At 47.6% G+C, this 21,355-nt stretch overlaps 1 protein-coding gene across 1 annotated transcript in view; it reads left to right on the forward strand.

Annotated features, from left to right (window-relative positions):
• IL17REL (interleukin 17 receptor E like) overlaps positions 1 to 21,355 on the forward strand; it is a 50,867-nt gene that overhangs the window by 27,568 nt on the left and 1,944 nt on the right. The window contains exons 3-15 of the mRNA XM_051962647.1: positions 881 to 1,030; positions 1,441 to 1,550; positions 2,552 to 2,666; positions 4,195 to 4,239; positions 4,988 to 5,127; positions 5,736 to 5,807; positions 6,741 to 6,795; positions 7,109 to 7,272; positions 9,206 to 9,250; positions 12,209 to 12,266; positions 13,066 to 13,211; positions 13,775 to 13,846; positions 18,740 to 18,797. Coding sequence (XP_051818607.1) covers positions 881 to 1,030; positions 1,441 to 1,550; positions 2,552 to 2,666; positions 4,195 to 4,239; positions 4,988 to 5,127; positions 5,736 to 5,807; positions 6,741 to 6,795; positions 7,109 to 7,272; positions 9,206 to 9,250; positions 12,209 to 12,266; positions 13,066 to 13,211; positions 13,775 to 13,846; positions 18,740 to 18,797 — 1,230 coding nt within the window. The remainder of the gene's footprint in view (positions 1 to 880; positions 1,031 to 1,440; positions 1,551 to 2,551; positions 2,667 to 4,194; positions 4,240 to 4,987; positions 5,128 to 5,735; positions 5,808 to 6,740; positions 6,796 to 7,108; positions 7,273 to 9,205; positions 9,251 to 12,208; positions 12,267 to 13,065; positions 13,212 to 13,774; positions 13,847 to 18,739; positions 18,798 to 21,355) is intronic.

The following is a 21,355-nucleotide window of genomic DNA, read 5'->3' on the forward strand; positions in this document are numbered from 1 at the left end:
CCTGACATTAATTATACTCATCAGATCTCTCTGTAAACTGAGTCGAGGCTCTGAATGAGAGCTTGAAAAATTCTCTTGTTAGGATTGTGAATTAAACCTTTTTCATTTTGTCCCCAGAGGGCTTTCTTAGACTATTTTGAAGAAGTGTCCCAGATGGGAGAATTCTCCATAATCACCGCCAGCTATCATGTATTCTCACTGAGTGCAGGATGAAAACATTTTTTTTCCTAGAGCAATAAAAGAGATTTAAGCTAAATTGCAAAGCCTAAAAACAAAACAAAGCAAAAAAACAACAACAACAACAACAAAAAACAAATCCAACTAGTATAGAGTAGTGTTCTAGAGTTGTAGTCAGAACTAGGAAGGACTTTAGAGATCATCTTATTCTTCTCATTTTTCAAAGAGGGAAACTGAGTTCCAATTCAGAGAAAAGATTCAGGGACTTGAATACAGATGTCCCGATTTTTAGACCAGTGCTTCTTGGGTGGGTCAAGCATGGCATTAAGAGGAGCTGGGGCCTCCTCTTGGGTGCTGCCCACTTTCCTCTGGACTGTCAGACCTGTCCAAGTCTGTGTCCAGCCCAGCCTGATGATGATTGATGCCCATGGGCTGTTATCAATGGCAGATAAAACTCTCTGTCTGACCCAAGTCCCAGGTAGGGCACGTAATCCAGTCTGTGGGACCAATTCCAATGATCAGCTTTTCTCTCTTTGATCCAACTGTCGTCATGACTCTTCAGGGTGAGAGGTTGGGGCTGCTTTCCCTGTTGGTGGGTGGAGTCTTCACTCTCCCTTGCCCCTTGCCAGCTGTGGGCATCGTGTCCTTCCCAGAAGCCTCCAGGGAAGGCACGGAGGGATCGACCGCTCCTTCTCTTCCACAGGGAACATTTTTAACAGTTTCTGCCGGCAACCACCCTCCTCCGTGGCGCCACCCACCCTAGAGTCCCTGATGCTGTCCACAGTCATGAAGTGTGTCCACAGAGAGTCTTGTGCTCTGCATCTGAGCGTCAGTGCCAGCCTCGTCATGGAAGGTAAGAGCCAGCAGAGCCTCCATGGTGAGAGCCAGGTGGTCAGAGTGGCTCAGAGTTCACTCCTGCCCAATGTGGGAGCTGTGACCTTCTGGCTGAGATGGGGATTATGAGCTCGCTTTCTATCTGAGTGTAGCTTCTTAAATCTGGGTCCTTTAAGATGCCTTTGAGCCCCAAACAAAAGCTCACCCTTGTACCCTTTCCTTCTATTCCTCCTCCTCAGGCCCCTGGCTGGTCCAAGGATTTTCTCCATGTCTCCTCCCAATCAATCACAACTAGGCCTGAGAATTGTCTTCTCTTAACCCATGGGTACCTGAAGGTCATGGTGGCAGGGAGCGGGGGCTCTGACTCTCTGTCCCTCGTGGACACCAGCAAGCACATGTGATATCCTGCTCACTTTCTCTTGGTCCTAGGAAGCCTTCGAGGCTTGGAGATCTGCCTACTGTCCCTGGACACACAAGAGACAAGATGTCACAGTATCAGGATTCCCAAGGTCTCCAGCCAGAAGATGGTGGGCAAAACGGTGAGCTGGAGGGCAATGGGGGAGAGATGGGGAGGTGGGTGAGAATGAGCTAGAAATGGAGAAAGCAGGGGGCAGGTGCTCTCCAGCACCTCCAGCAGCTTCTTGCTGCCTTCATACATAGCGTGACTATTCCACCCTTGTGCCTAGAAGTCCCTGCTCCCCTTGGTTCTCCCACATATCCTTTAAGAAGCAGCTGTCATGCAAGGGCCCTGAGTTCCCAGGCTCTGGATCCTCTCCTAGCTCTTTCTCCACCCAATCTCTTCAGGGAACAAAAACTAGGAATTAAGTTCCATCATTAAGTACCTACTGTGTGCCAGGTGATACTAAAAAAAAAAGCGTTCTTAATCTCAAGACATTTGTTTGTTTTTAATTAAAACTTTTTTCAAAATTTATTTATTTATTTGTTTGTTTCATTAAAACTTTTTGTTTTCAAAACATATGCATGGATAATTTTCAACATTCACCCTTGCAAAACCCTGTGTTCCAAAATTTTTCCTTCCCTTCTTCCCATCCCCTCCCTTAGATGGCAAATAATCCAATATAGATTAATGGTGAAAGTATTTATTTTTCACTGGGAAGAAAAGTAAACCACAATGATGTGTTCCATCCAGCTCCTAATTCTGTGATCCTGGAGAGGAATATCCACAGGGAAAAGAGATTAAAAACTGAAGGAGGCAAAAGAGGCTTCCTCTAAGGGGGAGCACTCGTGATGGACTTTGAAGGAAAGCTGGGAAATCTATGAATCTTCACTAGACTGGGAGCTTCCTGAGGGCAGGATTCATTTCTTCTCTTCTGTCTCTTCAGTTGCAAAGCTTAGTTCAGTGTGGAGTTCAGGGGGACTCAAGAGGGAGGGGTTCTCTTGATTTCATTGGCCCTCAACCTTGGGGTACTGTCCAGCTCCCTTCAGCTGCTCTCTGTCCCCTCCCCACATGTGCTGAGTAGGAAGCCAGTGGTGTCCTTGTTGGGAAGCCCCCGGTGACATTGTCTACATCTGACCCCAGCTCCAGGTACACTTTGACTGCTTCGAGGTGAGTGTTGCTCAGCACCTTTATGTCACCGTGAAGACCATCCCCTATTACTGTAAGGTCCAGATCAGCCGTGAATACCACGTAGAAGGTAAGGCTCTGCCTCGTGCTCTTAACAGGAGAGAGACCCCGCCGGAACAGGGCTTTGGGCTCCTCCATTGCTCTCTTTCATTTCCTGTCCCCAGACTCTCTTTGACAAAATGGAATGATGGGTTCCTTTAAAAGGCTTGTTGTAGTCGATTGATCAATAAGCCTTTATTAAGTGCCTACTGCATGCAGACTCTGTGCCAGGCAGTGGGGTCAGAAAAACAAAAGGGAAATAGTCGCTGTCCTCAATGAGCTTGCATCCACATAAAAGGAAATACAAAATGGATACAAATATATTGTAAGGGGCCAGTAGCAGTTGGGAAATGCAGAAACACATGTAGAAAGTTGTCCTTGAGTTGAAAGGACATGAGACAGAGATAAGGAGGGATAGTACACCAGGTATGAGGAACAGCCGAGCAAAGGCAGGGTGATGGTTTATCTGTATAAGGGAGTTGTTGGCTACACTAGTTTGTGAAGGGGGATAATAACATGTAATGAGATTTTAAAAGCTGGCCCTTTGTTCAAAAATGGTATTGATTTTGTCATAGGATCCATTATTTAAGTACTGTGAAAATCTTCAATTGGTTCATGAGAATCAATGGGAAAGAAAGTGAAATAGACAATTCACTTGCCATTGCTCTCTCCAAAAATGCTTTTAAAAGACTCCCCCCCGTCAACCCCAGTCTGGGAATTGTCCCTTGGGCCACCTTGGCTTTAGGGGAGGTGTTCTTAATCTGAGATCTTGGGATCTTTTAAAAAAATGATAATTAATGTAACTGATTTCTATTATAATTCTATGTGTCAGAGATCATAAATTGTGAGAAGGGGATTGTGGGCTTCCAGGCTGCCCATGGAGTTCAGGGCACAAAGAGGGTCAAAAACCCTTCCCTCACACAGAAGGGCATTCACTTTTCTTAGCCAGCATAGAAACCAGAGAAAGGAGGTTCCTACTAAAATCTTTAAACATTGCTCTGTTTGGGTCCTTGAGAAGGACCGTGATAGGCTGGAGAGCATCCAGAGGAAGGAAGATGGGATAGGGAGGGCCTGCAGACCAGGCCGTATGAAGGTTCAGAGAAGGAAGCGGGGCTGCTGCTCAGCCAGACTTTGGAGGGGCTTTTTTCAAGTTAGTGGTGGCTGGTTCTGTTAGGCCCCCGAGGGCAGCAGCAAGGGAAGCATGATACCCGTTGGGGCAGGTTTCATCTTGGCAGAAGGGAGGCTTCCCGCCAATTGGAGCTGTCCCAAAGAGCAAAGGGCTGCTTCCAGAGACCCTGGGGTGGGCGTTCTCTGAGCTGTTCCCCTGTAGAGATGTCCCTTTGGTCTGCTCTCAGAGACAGGAGGATCTGGACTCATTCTGAGGCTCTGCTGAGGTCAGGAGTTCAGGGTCAGAAGTTAGGGGTCAGGTCATGATCAGATTAGAGGTCCCAGCATAGGGGTCTGATGGGATTCTGCCTCTCTGGGTACTGACGGCCCCGAGGAGGTGGTTGGTGCTCAGGACTTTGCTCAGACTGAGAACCCCCGGGGGTATTTTGCAGATTGTACAGATGTTGACGTGGCAAGAAACATCCCAGCCTGCTTTGGTGAGTGATATGAGATGCCGTGGTCCCGATTCTGTTCTCCTTTTACCCACCTGTGTGCACAGAGCCCTGCAGGGTCCCCCCTCCCCATCTAACAGCCCTTGAGGATGTCAGCATCTCTAGTTCCCAAGCTAGAATTATACCAAGTCTCCTTGGAGACCTGGATTCAAATTGTGTCTTTCTCTCTGATTACTTATGTGACCTCAGGCAAGTCTTGGTCTCAGTTTCCCCCTTTCTCCTACAATGAAAGCATTCAACCTAACGTCTCCATTTCTTTCCAGTTCTAAGTCCTAAGATTTGGAGTTGACTCCCACCCCTGGGTTTGGGAAAGGACAAACTTTGCTGTATAATATTGGAAGGTTGTCAATGTGGCTCCCTCCTCACTGGCACAGGAGAGCATGTGGCAGCTCCATGGCTCCCCGCTGCAGCCCGTTCCCAAGGCCCCTTCCTGCCCACTGTCTTCTCAGACCTTCCCACAGCTCTTGGAAAGGGGAAGGAGGGAGAGGTGGGAGGAAGATTGGAATTAGACAAGGGCAAACTGAGGTTCACTACTGGATTCTACTGGAAGTCAAGACTAGGACCCAGGACTCCTAGCAGCCTCCTGCCCCCACGAGGGTTCAGCTGTGCCCTGGGGCTGGGTAGAGTCCTCTCAGGGTCCAGGAAGGGGCTCAATTAGTGGTTGACAGGAGCACGGCAGCTTTCCCGGCTTTGGAGAGAGCCAGGCCCCATCCTTACCTTCTATCCCCACCAGCTGGGAGGCTCCAGTACAATGTTGACCATGTCCAGAAGGCCATCGAGGTGCACTTTGCAGACATCCCCCAAGGACAGTCCTACTATGTCCGGCTGTGTCTCAAATGGTTTGCCTGTGAAGATTACAGTCCACCAGTACTGGTAAATCCAGATGACATTTGGGGCTGCCGGGCAGAGGGACGCTCTCATCTCAGCCAGTGGGAGCAGAGGAGGAAGGTTCCCAGCTTGGCAACAGGGACCCCAAAATAGAGGAGGAAGGTTCTCAGCTTGATAACAGGGAATTCAGTACAGAGGACAGCTCTTAGCTCAGGTATCAGGGACCCCAGTACAGAGGACAGCTCTTAGCATCAAGGACCCCAAAACAGAGGAGGAAGGTTCTTAGGTTGACATCAGGGACCCCAGGGCAGAGAAGGAAGGTTCTCACCTTGACATCAGGGACCCCAGTACAGAGCATAGTTCTTATCCTCTCAGGCATCAGGGACCTTAGGGCAGAAAAGGGACTTTAGCTGGCCTAGAACTGGGGGAGCAAAGACAAGCACATGAAAAGGACACTTAGAAGACTCATGGGAGGTACTCAGCACATGTACATATGGGAGGTGGTTCCCACATATGCTACAGTAGGTTCAATACATAAAGAGGGGGTTAGGCACTCCCAAGGGACAGAGGGGCTGGGTGCACACCCAAAGGACTCTCAGCACCTCCCCATCCCACTGGAATGAGTGGATTTCAGCCAGCCCCTTTGGATACAGGTGAATGCAGAGCAGCCTGGGAAGCCAGTGTCCCTGAAGTATTCACAGCTGCTGCCATGCCTGTGTATTGAGGTCAGTGCTCTCTCCTCCCTCCTTCCTCCCTCCCACACCTGATATCCTGCTGCCTCACCCTTCTCCACCCCCACCCTCACTCCCTGCCTGAATCCCATAACGGACAACCCTGGGTACTTTATTCATTTACAAAACGAAGGGATTAGATTAGATGACCTTAACAACCCCTCCCATATTTAACAGTCTCTAATGTTAATGCTTGACCCAACCTGAACACGTACTCCCCTTCACATGACTCAGCCCTGGGAGTACTGCTCCATGTGAGAAGAGGAACATTTCCCCAAGCATCCTTGAGCTGAACTTGCCACAGACTCAGGCCCAGAGAGCTTCAAGGAGCCTGAAGCAGTAATTTGGAGCCATTTGGAATTACCCTCACACACACTTTGGTCAGGACGCCCTCCGGATGACCGCTATCCCTTCTATGGGACATTTGCCACCTCCTTGGATGGCTTGTCCCAAGGTGTTGCCATCCTCAGGGGGTATGGAAGTCCTCCCTTGTACCTCAGCTAAATCACTCCAGCAGGAGGGATTTAGGCAGATTCCCCTTGTTCTGTCCTGGAAAAGCTCCAAAGGGGCCGGGTCTTGTGGTTCAAACTGCCGTGCTAATTTTTGGCTCCTTGGGGTTCATTAAAGCTTCACTAAGACTGGTTGGATCAGTTTCCATAGTACATTATCTCATTTAATCCTCACAAATTGCATTGTGCAGAGTTTAGCACTATTTTACAGATGAAGAAACTGAGGTCTGAAAGTGCTCTAGTACAGGTAACTTTAGCACTCAGGTCTCCCTATTCCAAATACGGTGCCCTCCATTCTGCCTTTCCTTGAGCCAGGGAGATGGCACCCCTCTCTTGTTCTATCAGTCTGTGCTTTTAGGAAACATGGCGGGAGGTGCCCCGAAGCTGAGCTGACAATGCTTTTCCTTTTCCCTGTCAGGGCTGGGCTGCTGTCCCCGATGCGGTGAGAATCCAGATCTGTCCCTTTGAAAATGGCAAGTAAGGAGCAGCCTTCAGCAGGGTGGCCCCTTCTCTCTTCCTGCTGCCCCTGGGGACCCTCTCCCTCCTCTGGGAGACACGTCTCCCAGTCCTGGGCTATCCATGCTGGCTCCTGTTCCAAAAGGGCTCTCTCTGTGGTCATTTGGAGAGGGGATCCTGGGATGTGGCTTCATTTGTTTCAGTCTGCCCAGTCTGTTGGGTTAGCTTTGATATCAAAGGCTGCCCAGGGAAGGGGGATACTGAGGGGAAGGACAAGGGCGGAGCTGTTCCCTTTCTGACCCCTCTGTTTGTATGTCTCTGTGTGTATAGACACCAGAATCCTGTGGGATTACATCTTCTACAACCCCTTCACCCAGTCCCTGAGCTGGGAACCCCCCTGCCCTGTCCAGGGCCAAGTCCACCTGTGTGGGATGTCAGAGATGGGTCATCAGTGCCGGGAGCTGAGCCACACAGGCCGCACAGTCCCAGGCAATGTAAGTGCAGGGAGCCCTTGGGCCTTTAGTCTCTGGAAAAGGCCTAGAGACTGCTGCCAGACCTCTGCCCCTCCCAGCCACTCTCCTGGAGTCAGAGTGCAGCTGATCTGGTATTGAACACTGTCTTGGGAGAGTCCCACATGAGGATGACTGAGATCAAACAAAGAGAATTTTCTGATACGTGCTAATGATAAATTAGTCATTAAAGTGCCAAGGCAAAAAAAGTAGCCTCTCTCTTGAAGAGGCTGGTCACCGACCTATGGTGGGGAGGGGACACATAGGAACAAATGGGACAAAGCTACATATGCATGTATGTGTGTGTTTATATATGAATGTGAATGTCCCAAAGCTCATCGGTATGGGGTTCTCTCAAAAATGGTAGAAATCAAAGTTCTGGGACTATGTGAAGGTTGTGAAATAGGGAAGGGGAATTGGAGAGGGTAAGAGAGAAGATAAATAGACAAGTAGATGAGTAGATCGATACAGACAAGTAGGGAAGTAGATAGACAGCTAAGTAAGTAATTAAAGAGACAAGTAGATGGGTAGATAGATAACTAGATAGACGAACAGATGGACAGATAGACAGATAGATGGATGGACGGATGGATGGATGAATAGATGGATAGATAGGTGGATGGATGGATGGATGGATGAATAGATGGATGGATAGATAGATAGATAGATCGATGGATGAATAGATGGATGGATGGATGGATGGATGGATGGATAGATGGATAGATAGGTGGATGGATGGATGAATAGATGGATAGATAGGTAGATAGATAGATGAGATAGATGGACAGGTAAACAAGTAGATAAGCAGATAAATATACTCAAAGGGATATAAGTAGACAAGTAGATAGCTAACAAGTAGATAGAGAGATAATTAGATAGACAAATAGATAGACTGACCAGCAGACTGACAGATCTACAGATTAAATAGATAGAAAGATAAATGATAAATAGATAGGTAGGCAGGTAAACAAGTAGATAAGTAGATAGATAGACTCCAAGAAATATAATTAGATAAGTAGACAGACTGACCAGCAGACCAACAGACAAGACAGCCAGGTAGATAGATAGATAGACAGACAGACAAATACATCAGTGAACAAGTAGATAAACAGATAGATATACTCAAAGAGATACAACTAGACAAGTAGATAGCTAAACAATAGATAGAAAGATAATTAGATAGAGAACTTGACAGACTAACTAGCAGACTGACAGACCAACAGGTAGGTAGGTAGATAGATAGACAGATAGATAGATAGATAGACAGATAGGTGTTATAAGTAAATGGAAAAGTAGATAAGCAGAAGGCTGAAAATGTCAGTTCTTCTGGTCAATGGCTTGACCATTCTCAACTCCAAAAGCCCAATGGGGAAACACGCCATCTGGTGGGGTGGCCATTCCTTTGACTAAGATCTCATTCCAATACCTTCAGACAGCAGTAGTTCTCAAAAAGGTTTCAAAACAGACCAGAGATAACAAGTAAAACTTCCTGCCAGAAAGGGGGCTCCCTGGGATCTCAGGAGCTCTTTCTCCCCATGTACAAGGCCAGTACACAGACAGATCGGGGTCCCAGGTAGATTGGCTCCAGCTCCAGATCTCACTGGCCTTGCTTGCTTGGTCCTGTCCCAGACATTTTGCCCATATTGAGGCCCCCATTTCCTCCTCCATGACATTCTCCCATTCCTGAACAAGAGGCAATGGACTCAAGATGCAGAATGAGTCATGATTTTTGACAAAGTCTATGGGGGGTATTTTTTTTTTTTTGCTTAACTTTGCATATCTGTTCCAAAGATTTTGTTTTTCTTTTTTAGTGTCAGGGATGGGGGATGGAATAAGACAAATGCTTGCTAACTGAAAAAAATTAACACAAGAAACGCCAGTTCCCTGATAGTCATTGAATGTCTCCTCTTCCTTACAGGTACATTACTTGCAGGTGGATCCACAGCCATGGCTTTGTATGAAGGTGAGTCAGTGGTTAACTCCATTCTGGCAGCCCACATGTGAATTGACAGAGGGAAAGGAGCAGGGAGAAGGAGATGGTCTTGGTCGTGTAATCTGAACCTTTGAGTTCTTCAACAAATCCCCTTTTCCCCATAAGGGTCACATTTTATGAGAGGCAAAGGACAGAGGAGTAAGACTGCAAAACTACAAATGGCTCAGGAAAGAAGTGGGGAAAGCAGAACCTCTGTTCTGACCCCTGGCCATAGGCACGTGTCCAAAGTGACCCAGAAGTCTGGGATTGGAGCTTCAGTCTTTTGTTTTTGTTTTTTGTTTTTTTGTTTTTTTTTTTTGTTTTTTTTTTTTGAAAAGACAAGTTTATTTTCACTGAGAAACCACTCAGTGGGCCAGTTCCTGACAGGAATTAGCCTGGTCTTTTGTTTTTGACATAAATGATTGTGATGGTGATGATAATGAATGACCCACAGCTTACCCAGAATCCCTCAGTCAGTAGAAGAACCAGGATTTGAACTTGGGGCTTCTGAATCAGGGTTAAATTCACTGCACCATACTCCCTCCCAAACAGAGGAAAACCTTTGGGCTTCTCTGTGAGGGGACCTAGATCACTCTTTTTTTTCTGAGAAAAACACAATGGAGAAGGAAATGGCAAACCAGTCCAATATCTCTGCCAAGAAAACCCCAAATGGGGTCACGGAGAGCCGGACATGACTGAGATGGCAGAACAACAAATGATCTGAGAGAAGTGGCCAACACATAGGACAGAAGTTGAATCCAAGAAACATTTTAAAAGCTGTCAGATCAAGGGGCTGAATGGAGTAGAATGAGGGTTTTTAGATCTGACCTGGGATTCCATTGGCATTCTCCAGAATGCTCAGGGAGGAAATTCTCCAATAAAACAGAGTGAGATCTGCTCTGTAGTTTGGCTCTACAGAGCTGCCTGAGGTTCTAAAAAATTAAATGACTCATTAAGTCATCATGTATCATGACTCTTGAGATGAAATTTAATTGGGCTGATGGTTGGATTTATAAAACCCAGCCTCAGAAACAAAGTTGGGGGCGCTGGTTCACCTGCAAGCTGATTCTGGGCCAGCAGCGTGATCTGTCAAGGCGTATTCTTGAAGCCGAGACACCATGGCTGCCATCCTCTGGCTTTGTCCAAACACAAGCTGCTCTACAGATGCATGATTCCTGTTTTTAGACATCACCGTCTTGGAAAAATAGTTACTGTCAAGATGCCAGAGAAGACCAGCTAGTAAAGGGAAGGATCCTGAGATCATCCCTTCTTTGGAATCCTTATTAAACAGTATCTGGTTTTGTTGAAGGAACCAGGGATGTCGAACAAGGGGGAAGAGAAGAATAAAATCTTGGAGAGCTTTCTCTGAGGGCAGTATTTGGAGATAAGGGATTTGATTTCTTCTGCTTGGCTTGAACCAAGAACAACAGCTGGAAGTTATCTAGCGTGGTGTGAGGACATTTCCCAACAATCAGAGGCAGGTCAGGCTGCTTCAGAAGGGGGGGGGGGGAGTTTCCCCTGGCGCAGAATATCTTAAGCATAGGCCAGATGACCATTTATCAGGGCGTCCTCAAGAGGATTCTTGTTCCAATATGGATTGGATTCATGACCGAAGAGCTTTCTAAGAGACTCCGTGATTTTGAAGAATTGCAAATTCTGATCTCTTCCTTAAGTCTTTCTGGAGTCATTATTTCCTGAGTCACTCCCCCCCCCCTCACTTCCCCCCTAACTTCTCCTTTTACTGCTTTGTACTTAATTATCACTCAAAATACCTTGTGTGTATTTTGTAGCCTTTGCATCTTTATTGCATTCTCTGTCCTTGTAACCCCAGTGCTTAACATACAGAGGGTGCATAATTCTTGTTGGTTGATCACAGAATCAAACCAAGCTTTAATATTTCTCCATCATTAGCAGGCCTTGTTTCCATTTTCTGTACAAATATTTTAAAATCGGAAGCTGGTCTGGGAGAGCTCCCATGGCATCCATGTGACTTTATTTTTTAAAATTTTTTTTATTAAAGCTTCTTTATTTTTAAAACATATGCATGGATAAATTTTCAACATTGCAAAATCTTGTGCTCCAATTTCTCCCTTTTCCTCCACCCACCCTTAGATGTCAAGTAACCCAATATATGTTAAACATGGTCAATATATATGTTAAATCCAACATATGTAAAAATATTTATACAATTCTCTTGCTGCACACACACAAAAAATCAGATCAAAAAAAGAAAAAAAATGAGAAAGAAAATAAAATGCAAGCAAACCATGACAAAGAGTGAAAATTCTATGTTGTGGTCCACAGTCAGTTCCCACAGTCCTCTCTTTGGGTGTAGACAGTTCTCATCATCACAAGATCATTGGAACTGGCCTGAATCATCTCATTGTTAAAAAGAGCCCATGTGGCTTTCTTTAGACAATTCTTTTTTGCTCTTCTCAGTGGACTTGTGGCTTTGTGCAGCTTTCATTTTTGAGAGTTACCCATCCCTCCTTAGCTCACTTCCCCCTTTAAGATTTTAGCTGGGGAATCCCATTTATGCTTATCTCCTTTGAAATCTAGGGGATGTCTTTTAAATTTTATTTTATTTTTGCTGAGGCAATTGGGGTTAAGTGACTTGCCCAGCTAGGAAGTGTTAAGTGTCTGAGGTCGGATTTGAACTCAGGTCCTCCTGACTTCAGGGCTGGTGCTCTATCCACTGAGCCACTTAATCGCCTCTCTAGACTATGTGACTCATTTCATTCCCCTGCTCCTAGGGGGTCCTGCTATCTCTTTAAGTCTCAGTTTCCTCTTGTGTACAATAAAGGAGCTGGACCAGAAGCCCTGAATCCCTTCATCAATGGAGACTTCAGTTCTGTTTGCTGTGTTTGCAGTCCTGTGAGGACTTTGGGGGACAGTGATTGGCTTCCCTCACAGGGTCCGCTCTACCTCTCCCTTTCTCTTTCTCTGCAGTTCACAACCCTGCAAGGCTCTTGGGTGAAATGTCCCTTTGCTGATAGAAAATTTCCAGGTAATTACCCAGAATTGGGGCCATAGCCCAGTGAATGGTCCAAAAAGGGAGATGGAAGAATGGATGCTCCAGCTCAAGGAGGGAACCCACATTCTCACTTTGTGTCTGATTATTTCCATGCTGGCAAATTAAAACATGCAGTATTTTCCAGGTTCAGGGATCAGCACTCAAAGAACATTTGTTAAGGGGGAGTACATGCAGAGCCCTAATAACTCAAGGCATGAGGGGGGACTGCAAAATCAAACTAAGGCTCAGTCACTGCCTTGGGAGAGCTCTCGGTCTTGTTATCTTCTGGACCTCCCCTGGCCAGGACCTATTTTGTCCACGTGTAGGATCCCCTCGGTAGAATGTAGGCTTGTTGAAGGCAGGGGATTGGCTGGTCTTATTTCTATAGTTACAGCTCATAGCAAAGCACAGACCTTCATCGTTGCCCCATAAACGTTTGTTGGTTCATGAAACACAAGTTTTAGGACATAGCAATAGAGCAGTAGGTCACCCAGGGGTGTCCCCGTCAGTAAGATGGATCAAAAAAGGCTTCTTGGAGGAAGAGGCTTTGGAGCAGAATAAAGAGAGATGGAAGGATAGAGGGATAGGAATGGCATTACCAGATTTACCTTGGAGATTTTAGCCCATCTCAGGCTCTGTGCATGGGGAGAGAGTCATGGGGGAAAGAGAAAGAAGAATCCGGGGCTTCGGGCCAGGGCTGGGCAGAAATGTTGAGCTCTAATGTGGCAGGAGCCCCCATTTGTGCCTCATGGCTGTGCCCCTCATGCGGGGACCACCCTGGGCTCATTATCAGGCTGGAAGATGAAGATTCATCAGTTGCCAGACAAGCTCCGGGCCTCCTTCATCTCAAAGAGCCCAGCCAGGTTCCAGGTGCGTCTGTGTAACCGAACCGACTCTTCCCACTGCCATGTGCTCAAGACCATCTCTGTGGCTCCACAGGTGAGTTGGGAGGGAGTTCAGACCCAAGGGACCGACACCTTAGAGCGTCCACCCATAGCGTCCTAACTTGGAGACTCCAGGAGCCTTCCAAGGCCCTCTGCCTGCAGGAAGCCTTCCCGGATTTCTCTGGCCCAGGGGATCAATAAGGTTAGGGGAAGGCTGGGGGACATAAGTGCTGGAGCTTGGGGGGTTAGACGGAGCGTCCGCAGAGAGACCTGTGTTGATCCCCCTGCTGGCACCCAGAGCCAAGCCCAGGCCATCCCTGCCTCCCTATACTAAAGCAATCAGGGAAAGCTTCCCAGGGAAGGAGGTTTCCTGAGGAGGAGTGCTCATGAGTGAGTGTAGCTGCATGTGGGCAGAGAGGGTGTGCCGTGGCCCTCGTAGCTCGGTCTGTGGCACAAGCTGGGTCCTGTTACCGTCATGGAGCTGCCAAGCCAGGTTTAGTTCCTGGAGGCAGCTGGGAGCGGACAGCTTGGGGATTGATGGAGGAGGAGAGGAGAGGCTGAAGCTGCCCTGGGAGAGGCGCCTGACCTACCCACTGTGACTGCTTTTCTGTGCCCCAGGGAGATGCAGATGCCATGGGCCACATTGACGTTCCCGAGCCGGAGGTCTGCTCCTCAGATGTCTGCATCCAGGTGGGTCCCCTTTCCTCCTGGGGTTGAGGCAAGTCTCTGAACCTAGAAATGGGCCCTGTAAGCTGCCGTGCCTGCCATGCCCTACCTGGCAGATCCACCTGGAATCAAGGGGGACTCTGGGTGGGGAAGGCCATTCATCCATTCATTTATTCATTGCTAACGTTCTTTAAGTGCCTTCTGTATGCAGAGCCTAGTGCTGGAGACTGGAAGAGATAGGGAACTTAGCACCCCAAGTTCTCTAGTTAGAGAACAAGACTCAGACATGGAGACCTAGGCAACATCTATATGACTAGATGAGTTTTCTGAAACTGAAGAAGCTTGGAGCAGACAGAGCCATATGGGATGGGTGGTCTGACCTGCCTTGGCAAAGATGGGGGGTCCGTGACTGAGTTTGCACTGCAGGTGTGCCAGCTGGGCACAGGGAGGGGGAGGACCAGACACCCAAGGCTGGGTAATCTCTCCTTTGGCATCCAAAGGAGGTGATGGGCTGGTACCATATCTCGGGTCTGGTGGACTAAGGCTTGGTTCAGAAACAAATCCTTCCCTGATGGCTCTGGAGGGGGAGGGTAAATCTTGCTTCACTCATCCTTTCCCACCCCGTCTTGGCTACACAAAAAATACATAAATAAAAAATAGCCAGGAGCTTCATTTATCTGAGCAAACAGAAAGCTGAGAAATTGCTGAAATGGGGATATACCGAAGAATACATAATAATGAGACCTCAGCTCAAAACAGAGAGACAGAGACAGACACACAGAGAGAGACAGAGACAGAGGCAGAAACAGACAGAGAAAGAAGGAGGGAGGGAGGGAGAAAAGGATTATGGGGGGAAAGAGACAGAGAGATCTCAGCTAGAGGAGGACCATTCTAGAAGTCTCAAGTATTTCAAGCAAGTTCAGAGATATGGGGCCAAAGTGTATCATTCACATTCTCTCTGTGATTGTCCTTCATTCCCTCCCTCCTTCCTTCCTCCCTCCTTCCTTTCTTCCTCCTTCCTCCTTTCTCTCTCTCTCTCTCTCTCTCTCTCTCTCTCTCTCTCTCTCTCTCTCTCTCTCTCTCTCTCTCTCTCTCTGTCTCTCTCTGTATGTCTTTCTGTTTCTCTGTCTGTCTGTCTGTCTTTCTGTTTCTCTCTCTCTCTTCCTCGAGTGTCTTCCATCTACAGATTATTGTCTCTCTTGGTTTGAGCTGAGGGCTCATCTCTTTCAGAATACCTAGAACTAACCTGAGTAAGTTCCTCCTGCAGATAGGCAGCAGACGCAGCATTCTCTCCACCAATCAAGAGTCTCATCTCCCTCTGCATATGCAGGAGCAGGCAGTGTATCCCAGGTTTGAGAGAAAGCTGGGTCCCAGCTCCACAGGATCAGACACTTTGGCCCCAAAGAATCCACCTCCCCAAGTAGCTGTGCAGCCTGCTGAGCCACTCCCAGGGAGGAAGAACCTAGCACTTCCTCCATCCTACCTTGGACCAGCTCTGCTTGTTAGGCAGTTTTTCCTGGCCTCTGGCTTAAGTTAGAAAAGCCCTGTCTTTGCTCCCACTCTGCCCTCTGGGGCCAAACAGAACAAACCTAATACTGGGGGGTCTCTCTGAGACCCCATCCCCACCCTAGTATTTTTCCAGAGTGTTACAGGAGAAGTAGATTGGAGAGTTTTGTAATTCCTAAGGCTTGCAAGGTCTGAAGAGGAGGCCACAAGCTCATAGATCCCTGAAGGGACCTCAAAAGGTGATCTAGTCTAATCCCTTCATTTTACAACATGGGAAACTGAGGCCCAAGAAGGCTCATTGATTTCACACAGGGGTAAGTGACAGAGGTAGCATTTTCTCCAGGCATTATAGTCAAGTTGTATATCTATATATCATCTATCTATCTATCTATCTATCTATGTATTTATGGATGTATCTATGTATCTGTCTATGTATTTATGTATCTATCTATGTATCTTGTATGTATCTGTGCATCTTTCTATGTGTTTATGTATGTATCTATGTATGTATCCATATATCTATATATCTATGTATCTATCTCTATATATATGTATCTATATATCTATGCATCTGTGTATCTATCTATGTATCCATGTATGTACCCATATATCTAAATATCTATGTATCTATCTATGTATGTATCTATATATCTATGTATCTATGTATGTATCCCTATATCTATTTATCTATATATCTATCTATGTATCTATATATCTATGTATCTATCTATCTCTGTATCTATATATCTATGTATCTATGTATGTATCCATATATCTATATATCCTATGTATCTATCTATGTATGTATCTATATAGCTATGTATCTGTGTATCTATGTATCTATGTATGTATCCATATATCTAAATATCTATGTATGAATCTATCTATATATTTATGTATCTATGTATCTATTTATATATCTATGTATTTATGTATCTATCTATGTATCTATGTATATATCCATATATCTATATATCTATGTATCAACGTATCTATGTATCTATCTATATATGTATATATTTATGTATCTATGTATCTATCTATGTATTATGTATCTTGTATGTATTTATGCATCTTTCTATGTATTTATGTATGTATCTATGTATCTATGTATCTTGTATGTATCTATGCATCTTTCTATATATTTATGTATGTATCTATGTATCTTGTATGTGTCTATGTATCTATCTATGTATTTATGTATCTACCTATGTATCTGTATCTAGCTATGTAGCTATGTATCTATATATCTATATGTCTATGTATCTATGTATGTATCCATATATCTATGTATCTATTTATGTAATCTATGTATCTATGTATATGTATCTATGTATGTATGTATCTATATATCTTTGTATCTATGTATCTATCTATATATTTATGTATCTATGTATCTGTGTATCTATCTATCTATCTATCTATCTATAACTGAATAGTGCTGAATAGGGAGCCACTGGAGATCTTTGAGCAGAATAGCAACTTGACCACCTTTTTCTGGCAATGTCTGAAGGATAAATGCAGGAAGGATAGTGGGGGAGGGAGAGGAAGATCTGATAGGAAACAATTATGACAAGGGCCTGATAGCTATGAGGAATATGCAATTATTGAATGCCTGCTGTATGCCCGACACTGTGTTACAATTATTGTCTCATTTAACCTTCACAACAACCCTGTGAGGCAGGTACTGTTTTACAGTTGGAGAAACTGAGGCAGAGGTGAAGTGACTTGCCAAAAAGACATCACAGTGGTGGTCTCCACAGAGCTGAGGGAGAGGGAGACAGCCAAAGGCAGATGGCTATTCATCCAGCTACCTGATTGAGTGTAACTTGGGATACCTGGGGTCTAGTCCCAGTTTTTTAGGCTGAGTGAAGCCCTCTGCTCCTGGAAGGAGCAGGACACCGATCTGCCCCAGGGAATCACCATGGCATCTACTAGGGACTATAGGTCCAAAAGAATGTAGTCCAAGGCCTCCTGAGGTGTAAGACAGCGACAGGAGGTGTAGACACCAGATCCCTAATTAAGAGTCCTCTCCTCAGCCTCTGTAATTCTATTAGGGACTCAGCAGGGATCCCGGGCCCATTTCTAAGGTTCTAGAGGATTTCCTGCCCTGCCCTTTGGACCAGAACAACGAGGAAGCGAGGAGCATGGCGCTACAGCTCCCTGTGCCGTCTCTCAGCCTCCCCCAGCTCAGAGGATCCCTCCCTCGCCTGTTCTGTCCTTGGGCCCTCTCCTGGCACGGAACAGGGCCTGCCTTGTGACATCTCAGATGGTTCGCTGCCAGAGTTTGGCAGGGGAAGAAAAATAAAAGCAGTGGATGCCAGAGTCAGGGTCCAAAACAATTTTCAGGCCAATCTTTGAAATCATGGATGGTATGATGAGCTGAATCTCATAAAATGGTATTTAATTCGATCAACAAACACTTAGTAAGAGATCAATGTAAAGTCCTTTTTGGTTCAAAAAGTCATTTGTATAAATGAGGTAGATAGGGGTTTGGGGCCCAAACATTTGGGATTCCTTGGGGACTCCTGGGCACACTGTGGCCACAAAGGCAAATCTGGGCTACATTAAAAGAGGTTCCATGTCCAACACCCCACTGAGGCTCAGTGGCAAGGGAATTGGCTCTGGAGTCAGAGGTCCTGGATTCAAATCCTGATTGCCACCTATGATCTGTATCACATAATTTGCCTGGACTCCAGCTCCTCACCTGTAAAACCAGAGGGACTGTGCTTGAAGGCTTCCTTCCAGCCTCAGACTCCCTGGTATTCCAGGAAGGCAAGCCATTGTCAGACCCCGTGTACCATCTTGGGCTCTGTTCTGGATGCCACATTTTAAGAAAGGATGCAATCAAGAGAAGAGTGATTAGATGGGCATGAGCCCACGGCCCTTGAGCATCACTTGGAGGATGGAGGGCTGGTTAACCTCCAGAAGAGCGGACCATAGAGAGGGAGCGCTATCGGTCTTCAGGAAAGGGTCTTCCTGGAGAAGTGGGATTAACTTTGTTCTGCCCACGGGGAAGAACTGGAGGCAAAATATCACCCTGAGAGCTGTCCTAAAATGTGGGGAGTGAGGTCCCCTCTTTGAAAACATCTTCAGGAGGAGCCTGGATGACCGACCACTTGTCAGGGATGTCAGAAAGGGATTGAGTAGAAAAAAACTCCATTGTCCCTGAAGTCAGGCAATATCCAAGTTCAAATCTCTACGTGGCTTACCCAGGACCTCTGATTCCAGAGTAAAGCATTTCCTAGCTGGACTTGAGTTTCCTCCTGTAAAATGGAGTCCCTCATCATACTTGTAAACCTGCCCTCACTGGGTTTCTATGAGGATGGAAGGTCATCATGATAAAGTCTTGGAGAAATTTGTATTATGGTTTTCTACAGAAGAATAATCATCTTCATTGGGTCTCTACAGGGCTGGAGGACAGATGTGGATTATTCAATTCCTGTACAGATGTGTGACATCAGATGCAGTGAGTCGGGATGTGGGACTGTTGGGTAAATAGCCCAGGGTTCCCCAAGGGAGCCCCTAGTTGAGTGGGTAATAATGCCTGCCCTCATGGACCCCCCCAGCTAAGATGTTCTCTTGTCAGGAAGCCCCATCTGAGATGTTCTGCCCTCGGGGAGCCCCCATCTGAGATGCTCTGCCCCCAGGGAGCTCCTTTTCTGAGGGGAGACACAGCCTAGCCCTCAAGGAGCCTCCTATCTGAGAAGGGGGGGTGGGAACAGCAGGGAACATCAGGGAGCACCTGTTCTGTAGAGATCTGGAAATGAGGATATATTCCCATGGTCCCTGTTCTCAGGGAACAAGAGGCTGGGAAGGGATGTCAGCTATTCCTATGGCATGACTTCTGGGGGGTGGGCGGCCTGATCAGGTCCTAGGGAAAGACAGGTCCTTGCTGAGCTCAGGAACACACACCCTGGGTGAGGGGCAGCCTGAGGGTCCCAGGTATTTTAACCTGGGCTTTCTGAGGCTCAGGCTAACGGAGCCCTGGGAACCCCTGGAACTTGTGGTACATGAGGAAGTTCTCAGTGCTGTGAAAGGGCCTGGGAAGGTCTGGGAAGATCCCTTGTTCTTCTCTGCGACCGATCCCCATGTTTCCTTAGACCGAAGGGTTGCTCCCATCCACCGTGCCCTCCATAAGACAGAGACTTCTCTTCTCCATGGATGGCTGGGGCTCAGAGGGTTCATTGAAGACCTGGCCTTCATTGGCAGAGCCAGAAGCTTCCCTGGGATGGGAATCCTGATGCTCTTTGGCTCAAAGGAGGAATGGGAAGCAGCAGTGGGGAGAGACAGCGGGCACGGGGGGATTCAAGGGCAGGGAGCAACACACTGTGGGATCAGCGGGCCCAAGGCACAATCCACCAATGCCATTATTAGCCAGGTCTTGCCTGTTCCCTTGGTACAAGGAGCCGATTGCCCTCCTTGATCTTAGCGGTCTCTCCCAACATACCTCAAAATGGGTCTTATGCCAGGTACCCAGGTCCTGGGGAGAACTGAGGATTCTTTGGTTGTCAGAGCACTCGGCTGAGAGGCGGGAGCCCTAGATGGGAGACCCCAGCCCCACCCGGCTCCTTTTGCAGCTCCGTCCCACTCCCAACAGCCCGGCATCTGCCCCAGCAGGCCGGAGGTTGCTCCGGGACGAGCAGATGGGAAGAAAGTGTCTGACATCTGGGGTGGGCGTGGGGCTGGCTCCCTTCCAGAGCGGGACCATCTTCCCAGTGCAGGGCTTCAGGGCTCACCCTCCTGGCGTGTGCCAGCCCAGCCCCTCCCAGCCCAGCCCTGGGGAGCTTGTGGCAACCTTTCAAACCTGCAGGAGGGAAAGGGGGAACAGGTCTACGTGCGCCTTCCCTTGCCCCTGCTGGAGGGAGGGGAGCAGACTCGGGAGATGAGGAGGCAGGGAAGGGGCTGGACCTAGGACGGGACAGGTGGGAGACATCTGCAGAGGGGCTGGACTCCCGATCCCCTCCCCAAAGCCCGTTCTCGATTCTGCCCCACGTTGTCCGTGTGTTTGGCAAACCTCCAGCCTCACTCTGGCTGTAGAAGAGTCCACTAGTGCTAGGGTCCATCTTCACTGAGCATCAGCCCCCATTATTGATAGGCCCCTCCAGAGCCTGAAGTCGCTCAGTCAACACTTATTACGCTCTTATTTAAGGGTAAATTACAGGCCGGTCGCTGCACAGAGCTCTAGGGATATGAAAAGGGACAAAAGGCAATCTTCCCTCCGGAAGCTCAGTCTCTGCTGACTTGAAACAGGAAAAGAAGGCCCCGGGCCAGGGTTTTGTGGTTAGTTTTTGCCAGCAGCCCCTGAGCGGGAGGAGGCTCTCCAGCCTCCCTGGGGTCCCCGCTCCAGCTAGAGCAGGCTCCCGGGCACCAAGCCCCGGCACTTCGGGCATCTGGAACCGATTGCTTCTCCGTCCGCCTGGGGATCTTGGCCCCAGATTTCACCATGAGCCTGTGTATTTGAAGCCCTGGGGGGTACAGCCTCATTTCCAGAATCGTTTTTCTTAGAACTCAAGGACCCTTGTGTTCTCAGATCGGAGCCACGTTGTAGGATGACAAATCCTGACCTTGAGAAGCCCCATCCAAGTTCCTATTCAGCAGGGGGAACCGTTTCCCTGGATCCAGGAGCCACCGCGGTCTCTGAGGCCCAGTGGGAACCCCCCCCCCCGGGTCACGGCTCCCCCTGTGGAAGCCCGCCATTGAGGGGAGACAGCCCTTCCCGACATCAAGCCTGAACTCTCCACTCTGTAACATCTCCCCTCCCCTCCTGGATCTGCCTCTAAAGAACAATTGAGGGCAGATAGGTGGTGCAGTGGGTAGAGCCCCAGCCCTGAAATCAGGAGGACCTGAGTTCAAATCTGGCCTCAGATACTTAACATTTCCTGGCTGTGTGATCCTGGGCAAGTCACAACCCCAATTGCCTCAGCAAAAGCAAAACAGAACAAAACAGAACAGGGCTGAGCCCTTTCCAACCCCAGGCTTCCAAGGACCTGCAGACAACTGCCAAGTCTCCCCCAAGTTTTTTTT

This window comes from Antechinus flavipes, chromosome 5 (assembly GCF_016432865.1).
Source record: "Antechinus flavipes isolate AdamAnt ecotype Samford, QLD, Australia chromosome 5, AdamAnt_v2, whole genome shotgun sequence".
Lineage (NCBI taxonomy): Eukaryota > Metazoa > Chordata > Mammalia > Dasyuromorphia > Dasyuridae > Antechinus > Antechinus flavipes.